Source organism: Calidris pugnax, unplaced genomic scaffold (genome assembly GCF_001431845.1).
Source record: "Calidris pugnax isolate Ruff unplaced genomic scaffold, ASM143184v1 scaffold24, whole genome shotgun sequence".
Taxonomy (NCBI): Eukaryota; Metazoa; Chordata; class Aves; order Charadriiformes; family Scolopacidae; genus Calidris; species Calidris pugnax.
In genome coordinates this window covers 6,321,057-6,332,986 of record NW_015090922.1, presented here as the reverse complement: position 1 = coordinate 6,332,986, position 11,930 = coordinate 6,321,057, and the positions used below count along the sequence as shown (strand labels likewise).

General features: G+C 43.1%; 1 protein-coding gene across 1 annotated transcript in view; it reads left to right on the top strand.

The window, feature by feature from the left end:
- Nucleotides 1-11,516: 11,516 nt before the first annotated feature.
- The window catches only part of SMYD2 (SET and MYND domain containing 2), a 29,763-nt gene continuing 29,349 nt past the window's right edge, over nucleotides 11,517-11,930 (top strand). The window contains exon 1 of the mRNA XM_014950786.1: nucleotides 11,517-11,548. Coding sequence (XP_014806272.1) covers nucleotides 11,532-11,548 — 17 coding nt within the window. The 5' untranslated portion in view covers nucleotides 11,517-11,531. The remainder of the gene's footprint in view (nucleotides 11,549-11,930) is intronic.

The following is an 11,930-nucleotide window of genomic DNA, read 5'->3' as shown; positions in this document are numbered from 1 at the left end:
CACGAAGACAGCAAGTACTTCGAGGCTGACTAATCAGCTTTTAAGGTATTTTTGTTGTCTTTTATTTTTTCCTCTCTTATCAGTCAAAATTTTCACAATTTGCTGTTACCCACCTCTCACCCTCTTATGACTGCACCCAGCGAGCTCCATCAGAGTCACTGTTTCTGGGTTCCCACCCCGTTATCTCCTGAACAGGCTCTGGATCCACCTAGAGGGGGGCAGACTGTGGTGGGAATTTGGCCACTGGAAACATGGACAAGCTCCTTATGCTCTGCCAAGAGCCAGTGGCAGTGCCAGTGGGATAGTGATGCTGTCAGGCAGAAGTTTGGACAGCCTAATCACAACTGACCCAAACTCAGAGAAAGTTAGGCTAAAAATGAACATCTAATTTATCTCAAGAGAGACTCAGAGAACAAAATTCTGAACAACCCTTCATCTGCCTCTTCCTCATCCCAGGGCTTGATGGGGAGAGCTGAAACAAAAGATTGATATGATCTGATACCTTTATAACCAGAAGATGGTAATCCACCATGGAAAGACAGTTCAGACTATTGTTTAAGCTAATAATTAGAGACCAAATTAATTTGAAATGGACTGAAGAAATGGCAGCAATTTAAATAGAATTTTTCATTTTAAAGGTCACCTAATTAACTATGTTATAACAACATTGGATTCACTAGTCCCTGTTTGTCATGGTCACGGCTTCAAACATGAGATTGTCTTCACATATGTCACTCAGAGGAAAGGAGGCTGCAAGAAACTCCATGACCTTATGATGAGCAATGCAAATTACAATGACTAATGAGATGCTGTCTAAGAAATAGCTTTCATTGCTCAGTTTTTGCAGTGAGAGAGGTAATGATCAAAATAAGTAATTCGACATCTATGAAGGCAAAGACTGGGTATAATAAGGGATTTGTAGAAGACCAAAAGTAAAAGCAATTGAACCAGTGAAGGTCCATGGTCTATTATTTTTTCCTTTTTTAGGAACTTCATTGAGTAACCAAGTTTTAGTCTTAAAGAAGCAGGAGATGGAAGGATAAAATAAAGTGTCAGGCTTTAGCTTATCAATTTGAGACAAATATTTTTAGTCACTGATTCTTGACACAAGGATTACCCATACCCAGGCTTGAAGAGAAGGGGCCCCAGAAAGGTTTGTTGAAGTCAAAATGTCTTTAAAAATGACTCGCAGAAAAAATGCAAGTTACAGCAATCCTCCTTGAGATGACTAACTTGATTTGTTAAGCAACTACTTTGTGTCATTTTTGACTCATCAAGAGCTTATTTAGCTCATGAGGATGCCTTTGATGGTGTAAAAAGATGTCTGAATACACTAATCACAATTCAATACCATCCAAAGCATCATCAGATGTCATATAAAGGGGTAAGTTCAAATTCCCAAAGAGTTTCTGTGGATAATGTATCCACTTAGTTTTATTATCAAATCTTTATTTCATTCCTGAGACTACAATATCTTGTCTTACTGCTTTCATGATTGTTTCAATTCATCTAGGTTTTGCATATCTTTGAGTATTCACTTTTCATTTTTTTTACGTAACTCCCTTGAGAAGCAGCTTTGCATTGACTCATTTTCTTTCTTTCTTTTCTTTAAGAAAGTTTTGTCTCTGTGGATTTTCTCTGAAGATGTTTGGAATTGATGAGCTGTGATTTCAACACTGTCTCCCAGACTGACAGTAGAGTCTCATTCATGGCACGAGTGTGCTTGCTGAAGTTGGTACTATGGGTCCAGCTGAACACAGTTTTCAACTGTTAATACTGTAATCCTAATGCACCTTCTGCTCTCTGCCTTTCTTTTGATCATTTAAAATATTTCTTGAAGCATAGACAAGCCCTACTCCTCTTCAAGCACTGCAGGAAAAGTACTGTATTAATCTTTGGGGATGCTGATTCCCGTTTCCAGTTTTCTAGGGTTTGGAGAGATTCTGACTTTCTGTGAACACAGTCATTATCTGGGAAAGAGTTTATGGTTGATATATTTGTCCATGCACTCCTGTTTTTAATTTTATTATTTTAATGAAACAGATTAAGAGAAATCAAAACAATATGTTTTTACTTTCATTTCATATTTATTATTACCCAGATCTGTTGCTGAATAGCCTCATTTTCTCTCTTATATATTGGGATTTCCCAAATTGTTGTCTTACAGAACATTTGCTTTTCCATCTGGTCAATTATGTCTGCTACACTGGTCCCTCTACCTGCCGGGGCCCTACAGCCCATTTACCCTGTGCAGTCCAGATGCCCCCAGACACATGTATGGGGTCTGACAGCTCCCAGTCCCACGTAACCTTCTTTTCTCACCACATTCACAGACTCCTCAGTCACATAAACCTATAGGACAGTCACACTTGAAAATGTAACATAGTAGTACCTGGCCTGATAGCTATCTTCCTAGTAACCTAAAAGAGGCACCAGCCTACTTCCACTCAAAGCAAAACCCCCAGGCCTTGATTACTATTTTTTTTCTCCCTCACTAAACAAAAAGGATCCCAAACAAGGAAAACCAGCACCAAAAGAATTCTTGCAAGGAGTGAGAATTCCCCACATTATCTATCATAATAAAAATAGTCTACATTTGGCTTCATTTTCAAATGCACTCTGTACCCTCAGCTCTTGCTGGTACCAGATGCAGCGCTGGGAAAGCACTGCATTTCTATATAAACACATCTGGAGGCCTTCTAGCTGCTGCTGGTGGGACGCCTCTCAGCACGGGGTCGCTTACAAATAGTCAGTACTCTGCTGGACCAGGTCTCATCTTTCAAGAAGTAAAAGTGCCTGTCATCTGATGATGGATGGTGGTGGCTCTTCTCTCAGTAAAAATCTGTGTATTCTCAGCTTCCCTCCATGTAGAAAACCAGTCACAGAAGGAAAAGCAGAAGAGGTGGTTGACAGAGAAACCACTAACTATGTAGACGTGAATTAGTCTGCTGAAAGATTGCCCCCTCAGTCAATAGGGAACACCAGAAAAGGGAATAAGAGAAAGCTGGTATCACTCCTTCTCCTTCTACCTGGAGCATACTTAAAGAAGGCTCTTTGGTTTTTAAGAGACTCTGAAGATAGCAGAAGAATGAACATTTTTCTTCCCTTTCTGTCTCCTTCCAGCTATTTTTTTTTTTTTTTTTTCATTTGTGGGAGGCAGAGATTAGAAGAAGGAATAGTGGCCTGCAAGCAAAAGAAAGAAAAAGGGAAATTCTGACACACAGAAAATTAAAGCTTAAGATATCTGCGTATCAAGCAAGGAAAAAAAAAATAATCAAAAAAGCAAAGGACTGAAAAACAGAGTATTTGAAGTACATTATACACAGAAGAAATACCAGCAATGGAATTAGCCAGTGACCAGATGAAAGTGGTAAAATCATTAATAATGAAGAAAGCCATATTCAGTAAACATGTCTCTCCTCAATTTGGAAAAAGTAGGATGACAGCAGTATCATATCGGGCAGGCAAAGCCTTTTTCAGTCCATTAGTAACAAAGTAGGATGTTAAACGTCTACTTGTGATAAAAACCTGTAATTCATCAGGCCCAGATAACCTGCTCCTTAGGAGTCTCTAATAGTTGGTGGAGGAGATTCTTCCTTCCACACGTTAATTTTTAATGTGTCTTGAAATAATATAGAAATTCCAGAAGACTGGAAGAAGACTGATGTTTTGCCAGCGTTCAGCAAGGACGAACATGATGACCTTGGTAAATATAAGCCATCTAACCTAACATCAAACAGGAGAGGAGGTTGGGGAAGGAGGGGAGGGGGTAAGCTAAATAATACAATATGGGGTTCAACTGATAAAGACTGAAAGGACAGGAAGTAATTAATGCCAGTCAGCATGGTTTTATGGAAAATAGGCCATGTCAGACAAACCTGATTAGATTACAAATTTGGCTGAAGAGGTAACTGCTTCAGTGTGATATACTGAGACATTTGTAAGGCATTTGATTTAATTTTGCAGAACATTCTGATTAAAAATAATATTATGCAGTCTTGGTGAAATATCCACTAGCAGAACAGCGGCCTTACTAAGCAGCAAATCTCAAAAATGAGTTATCACTGGGAAGTCATCACTGAATAAAGATATTTTTAGCAAGGGAGGAAAGGGGTCAGTCTTAGGCCTGCACTTGAGCATTTTTGTTCCTGAGTTAAATATAAATTGCTGTTGATTGTACTGTTAATGCAATCTTTGCACATATAAATAGAAAGGCAACCAGTATGTATATAGATGTGATGTTACTTCTTTATGCAGTATTGGTGTGGCTACTGAAATGCCACACAGTTTTAGTGATCATATGTTTAATGAAGCTGAAAAATTCAGAGGTTTGGAAAGTAGCTGCAAAAAATCATTGTTAGACCTGAAGAAAATACCTCACCATGAGAACTGTAGAGAATCTGGAGAGATTCCTCGATTACAGTGTGTAAAAACCTCCATCAGCAGAAATGCAGCTCACCTAGTTTCCTTTTCCAGCCCCCACAGTGAGCTGGGACAAAAGAGGTGTGCAGTCGTAGGGCCCAGGTCACCCTGAAGGGTTTCTGTTTCCACATCAGTAGCAGGATAGGTTAAGCACGGCCCGGTGGCAATGGGGTGTCCCTCATGTCAGGAGGGGTGCCTGACCTACTACACACTGCAGCACTCATGTAGGTCGTCTGCATCTGTGAAGGCTCCAAGACTTTTCTCTTGCCTGTAATCCCTCTCCAAGTAAAAGGGCACATAAAATGACCCTGGATGACTCAGGAAATGTCCTGGCCAATTATCTTAGGGAGCCTCAAGGAGTTATCAGAGGATCAAAGACCCTTCTCTAGTCTTCAACACAGAAATGATGCTATAGTAGCACCGAGTAAGATCCTCAGCTTGAGCGAGCAGATGCTGTTCCTTCAAAGTCAGTGGAGAAATGCTGATTTACACCAGTGGAGAATCTGACATGTTATATTTTTTTATTTGCTTGAGTCCTGCCGTGGCTCCATAAGCAAAGGTTAATGCAGGTCTGCCAGGGGCAGGCTGGAGTTAACACAGAATGGCAGTTATGAGGTTGCTGATTCTGATAAAAGCAAATTGTGAACTGCAAGCATCTGAGTGTTGAGTGTCACATTCACACCTAACAGCTGCCCTTGCCTGTTCCCCACAGTCATCCAGTTCTGTCATCATGATATGTTCCTGAAACCACATTTGTGCTGCTGTCACTTTTTGTCTTTGGAAATTTGTGTACAGGCTTTCTGTAATGACATACTAAAAATGCTTGTAAACTTCAAATGAGTGGATTAAAATATATTTAACCCAGGCAAATCACTTCCATATATTAAGCAGAAACTTGAGTCTTTACTTCTGGATCTGCATTCTCCCCTGTAAAGACTTGCAATAGGAATGTTAATATTTATAAAGCTGTAGGAGGTATCTGATGGGCGAGGGTGGTGAAGAGTTTGTTCCTTTCATGAAAAAAATGAGGAACCTCTTTTTAGATCTTCGGGTCTTTCACTATCACAAATGTCTCTAAAGAGAAGAGACAGACATCTCTATGGGGTTGCCTGGCTTCTCCATTTCCACCAGTCCTCTTTGGATGGGAACAGCCTGACAGAGCCAGAGCATCTCTAGAACATTTTTGTCTGTGTATCCACACTGGGCAATGACAATACTGTCAACACGTCAACAATTTGTGGCATAGATGTGGAAGATAACATGAGGACAGACTTTGAATGTTAAGCCCAGAACCCTCCAGGGCTGGGAGCTGGGAGCACACCAGCCTGAGAGACACTCTGGTCACAAGCCACGCTTGCAGCCCCTACTGAATTGTGAAGTCATTGTCATCCCTGAACTCCCACCTTGCAGCTTATTTCCTAAAAGTGATTAACGGCACTTTTCCTCTTTGAAAAGCAGCATTTCCCAGCTCCTGCTGAGTTTTTACCTTCACACTTAATCTCTGGTTCACAAAGAATAATACAGGCTTGCACTCACTTGCTGAAAAGGTCCAAATCTCTGAACCCACAGTACCAATAGATTGCCAAGATACCAGAAGCAGCTGCCTGGCTACAGCAGGACAGAGTTTAGGGTGAGCTGTGAAATCTGCCCACAAAGCCTAATAAATCAGCTTATGCTGTATTTTTTGTAACTCGGACCGCAGTGTGGGACATGCTCCCAGCTGCGCCAGCTGTCCTGTAGGCCGTACCTGCCCTGGCCAGCTGAAAGCAGCTGATAGTAGCAATAGTTTTGGGAAGAAAAAAAAAAAAGAAAAAAAAAGACATCTTTAATAAACCAGATCTCTCTGGAAACAATTGAATTAAATATGGAAAAGGTTATATATGGTTTCCTTTGTCCTTTCTCTCCCCGTAGGCTGCTAGCCTATGATCATTCCTCGTACCTACCCTGTAGCTGATTTTATTGTTTATTCCTAGCTCGCCCTCCGGTTTGCTTGGGGCTCTGTGTCTTAGCAAGTGACTCCCTGCCCCCTTTCCAAGTTCAGAACCTTTCTGGCTAAAGTCTGCGGTGACACGTAACACAAAAAGACAGCTTTGGGCACAGGGCGTGCAGCTGTTCCTGGAGAATACAGTCTGCGGTTCGGCGGTACCATTTCTGGAAGATTAAGTGATTAAGCCTAACTAAAAGTGACTAACACTTTTCCTGTCAAACACGCACAGTTTTCCATAGAGCAGCTCCAAAGTTGTAAGTGAAGGTCAACAGCTCTGCTTCTAAAGGCTCCTTAATTTTAAAAAATTCAAAGAGCAGGCACGACACTTTGTTCTGTGACTTTCTTAAACCTATACCCTACTTCACATCCTTTCATGAGCCATCGTCTTTCATATTTAAAACAGACCTAACGGAAGTTAAAAAAAGACAGAGGAGATGAGAAGTCTCTGCAGATGTAAGGTATAATTTAGCCAAGTATCACTTTATCACCCAATCCTGCCAGGTCCTCAACACATCCTGTGGGGTACAGACTCCTCCACTCGTCTTGTGAGCAGCGGGGAGTGAGAGGACTCCAGTCTTTTTCTGGTTGCTCGAAACTCCTCGCTGTTGGCTGTTTAGTCAGCAGTTGCATGCATATTTATATGGCTAAAGCCTTGAGAATCTTCATAAATTGATTAACAAGTCTGTGTTTTGCAATAAAAAATATTTATTTAGGCATTCAAACCGGTTCATAAAAACGCATGTTCAGATTGTCTGATGAACACGGTATGAAAACACAGATAAAATAGGGAGATCCAAAAGAGTTATGTTTTATTTACAGGTTTTGTACAAATATAGAAAAAGGGGGATGGCATAAATATACGGACAAAGTAGTTACAAAACAGTTTTCATAAATAACTTATCAAGCCAGTTTTATTTCTTGAAAACATCCAAAGTAAGCTGAAAGTTATGCAGGCAGCTGGTTGAATTTCTCCTGGAGGGTTTGAATGGGGCTTCAGGCCGGTGCTGAATTTCACTCTTGTGTATATATTCAAGCATTATCTCTTGGAAAGCTACATTTTTCAGGGTGGAATAAAGCCCATTTAGGAAATTATTATTTTTGTTTTTAAAACTAAATGACTGTTTATTAAAAAAGAGAGCTACTGAAATTCAAATTTTTCCTCATTACCTGAGGCATAATCAAATTGTCAGCTGTTCAACAAGGGTGATAATGTGGAACAGGAGTGTGATAACGTTTGCCATCATCCCAGCTGGTTCCCTAAAAAAGAAACGTCCTCAAAAGGTTCCCACCAGTGGACCTACGTGATCTTTACAGAAGCCTATTGACCCAGCACAAGGTATGGTTTAAGGTGATGTGTATGAGTTGTCAGACTTTTTTTATTTGGAATTAAATCCTGACTCAACATAGGAATTTGTCATTCACTTCAGTGTGACCAGGATCTCACTACTGGAGTATATAATGCTATGTTTTCAGACTTCAGAAGCAAATGCTGAATCATTTCATTTTACCAATGTCTACAAGTACTAATGTAGATAGAAAAAAAAGTCGAGAATTTTTCAAAATAGTTCATAATGTTGTAACAAGATCAAATAACTGAAAATACAACTGGGCATATGTGTTTAGTACAGGTTTTTTTGGTAAAACTACTCTTTAAGGACATTTTAAAATAAAGACTAGCTGTTTCCTAAAAGTTTTGCTCTGCTTTGAGCAGGAATTAGTTCAAGGAATTCAATAGCTTGTGCAGTATAAGAAGTCAGAGTAGATGGTTTTAGGAGCTGTGACTCTACTTGTCTATCTATAATTGACCCATCAATTAATCAAACTGGATTGAACATAAGGGCAGTTTCCCAGTTAATGCTAATTCATTCATAAAATGAATACATTATCGATTACTATTTTTAAATATACTTGCTTGTAGAAATGCCTATAATTAAGAGTCCAGACCTCTGAGCTAGACGTTGATGATACACACTGAACTGGGACACACAGTAAATGGCAGTCCTTGCACACAAGATGTGGTACTTGGTTAGTCAATTAGATACTGCTTATATTATTCTAACTGGATACACTAATTTCATCCCTGCTGTTCACAGTTCTGCAGTGGGTCACAATTAACATTTAGCTCAGTGGTAGAGGGTGATAGCATATTTTTCAGTGACTGAACCTATTTTCATTGCTCACTCTCCCCTTGTAAAAAAGGGATGTTTTAACTAATTCAAATAATGCTGGTCCAGAAAGATACATTATTTTTCCAGTGGCTCCATTAGTTTCCTCATGTTACAATGGATGAGAACTTCAAAGATGTTAAAGATATGCAACGTGATATATATTGGTTGTATGGAATAGTTTATTGTCAGGGCCCTGAGGGCACAAACAGGCCTTTATGCCGCTGGCCAGCCTCCCTGGGGACCCCCACCCAGAACCCCTGCACATTATCTCCTGCTGCCCCAGATAAGGCTCCCTGGGTGTCCCCTTCATTCCCCAGCTGTGCCTGGGGCTGTCAATGGACCTTTTCCCAGCACATGGTTTTGTTTGTCCAGCTCAGCCCCTGCAGGACCATGCCCGGTGGGTGAGGAATCCAGCTTCAAAACAGGGGAAGGTTGAGGTTTGGGGGTTTGCCTCACTTCCCTCATACTAGAGTACTCCCAAATTGTGATTCTTGAGGTGGCCTCACAAACATTTGAGCATAAGCTCAACTGGGGAGATGGGGAGGTGCTTCACAGCTGAAAATGTGGTGGAGTACAGGCAGGTGCAGACATACCTACGCTGTAGCTCAGGTGGCCTGCTGGGTCAGCTCTGAGGTGGCTTGTTCAGCAGAGGAGGACCAGCGGCACCCAGGCTGATGGATGTCCCTGATGCTGGGGAAAGTGCCTCGTGCCTCAGCCTTGCTCTTTGCTCCCACTGTGGCTGTCACCCTGTGTCTGCAATGAGGCAGTACAGCATGCACTACATTTTTTGCAAATCAAATTTTGCATGTTTATTTTCTCTACTGTTATTTTAGTGTCTCTACTTAGTTGAAATTATCCAGAGAAACAGACTGGGTTGGAATATGAATATTGAATAGCTACAAACTACTGCTGCTGTTTTAATTTAGGACTAGATTTTCAGCTCAGCAACACAAGAGTAGTGTTAGCAAAATGAATAGCTCTCTCACATACTGCACTAAGATTAAAATCTAGTCCTTTCATCTCGATCCTACTGGAACAGTTTTTATTTTATTTTTATTTAGCGACATTCTCAAAGCACTTTTGCAAGCTAATTTCTTATTTCAGGTTTGCTTCTTTGACCTACATCTTTTCTTCCCACTTTACTGATTAATTTCCTTGTGGAAGTTTTGAGCCTCAAGTTTCAACTGGTGTGTTGTGTCAAAAAGGAGCTTACCAATGATGTGGACAGTAAAATGACAATGAGTAAACAGTGTGCTCTTGCGGCCAGGAAGGCCAATGGTATCTTGGGTTGTATAGGGAAGAGTGTAGCCAGCAGGTCAAGGGAAGTCATTCTCCCCCTCTACTCTGCACTGGTGAGGCCACAACTGGAGTACTGTGTCCAGTTCTGGGCTCCCCAGTTCAAGAGGGACAGGGAACTACTAGAAAGAGTCCAGCGTAGGGCTACAAAGATGATTCAAGGATTGGAGCATCTCCCTTATGAGGAGAGACTGAGAGAGCTGGGACTCTTTAGTCTGGAGAAGAGAAGGCTGAGGGGAGACCTTATCAACACCGACAAGTATCTCAAGGGAGGGTTGAAGGAGGAGGGAGCCAGACTCTTTTCAGTGGTTCCCACCGAGAGGACGAGGGGCAACGGGCACAAGTTGGAACATAAGAGGTTCCACTCGAATATGAGGAGAAACTTCTTCACGGTGAGGGTGACGGAACCCTGGAACAGGCTGCCCAGGGAGGTTGTAGAGCCCCCTTCTTTGGAGATTTTCAAGACCCGCCTGGATGCAGTCCTGAGTAACATGCTCTAGCTCTAGGCAATCCTGCTTCAGCAGGGGAGTTGGACTAGATGATCTCTATGGTCCCTTCCAACTCTAGAAATTCAGTGAAAATTCAGTGAAATTCAGTGAAATGATTTACTGTACAAATAATTGAACAAAAAACTAAATATGCAGATACTAATAGCTGAGATGACAACAGTGGATGCTTACATCAATCTACACTGCTTGTGAACTACAAGTGGCACCAGAAATATTTTCATTCACTTCAATGCTTTACTTGCATTTCTGAAAGGAATATTTTCTTAGCGCTGTATCACGGTGTTGTACAACCAATAATTATATGCAAAATACTTGGGCACAAAGCTGTGGCGCTTTTCTTAGTTCAATCAACTTTATTGGTTTCCCTTGGGTTGCATTTGGATTTCAGTAATAAGTTTATTCTCAATAATTCTAGGCTAGGAATCCTTACTTTGCATAAATTCAGTATTTTCTTGCTGTTGGGAGGTTTTGTTGTATTTACAACATGGCTGTCGCTGTCACATTCAGACCTCTTCTTGTTTCTTTGCTGTTTGACTGATTTATTATAAAGAGAAGCCCATCAGTTATGACAATTTTTCATTAATTCCATGGGATTTTTTTTTGGCTCAGACTACAGGATATTATCCTAAAATACTAGAAAATGGTCAGCTCTCCAGCCTCTGAGCTGTAACCACATCTGGCATCCACAAGCCACCTTGGCCTGATTCTCACACTGGCCCAGCTGCGTCAGGAGTGGACCAGCCACCTCCAGAGGCCCCTTCCCCTCGTGTTTTGTGATCCCCTGCCCACCCCACCATCTTCAGTGGCCTTGCTTCCTCACAGCACTAGAGAAAGGGGTCACGCAGGGGTCCCTCTGCCTTCACAGTCCTGTTGTGGGCCGTGGGGGAACCTGAATGCCACTGGACTTGCACGAGCAGATTCCTGCCCTGGTCATCGAGCAGGTCATGACACCTGAAGCCCCCTGTGACCTGAACGGCAAAACTGCTCAATGGCTGAAGCGCTTTGCCATAGGGAGGCCTTGCTGAGACAGGGGCGGTGAGGTCGGTGGGGCGAGCCCCTTCCTGGGGGCACCTGCTGCTCAAAGCCGGGTCTCTGGGAGGCTTCCACCACATCTGCGAGCGGAGACATGCGTGGGCAGCACCCTCTACGATGCCAGCCCACGGCGGGTGAGTTGAGGGGTCGGAAGGCAGGGCGGCTCCCCCACAGGCCTGCCGGGCAAGGTTTCGGGGCCCAGCGGGCCCAACCTGCCCCGGCCCCTTCCAGCCAGGCCCAGCGTGGCCCAACTTCCCCGGTGCGCAGCTGCGGGAAGTCACCGGTCACCGCCGGCGAATCCCCCGCCGCCCGGAGGAGGCGCTCCCCGCGCCGCTCGGCGGGCAGGGGGCAGGCGGCAGCGGCCCCTACGGCGCCCCGCAGCGCGCTAGGACCCGGCGGGCCCCGGCCGCGGCCTCCCGCTGCCGGTGTGCGCGGGCCAGGAGGGGAGCCCGGTAGAGGCCTGCTCCGCCGGGCCGGCAGGGGAGCGCGGCGGAGGCCTGCCCCCGCGCCCCTTCC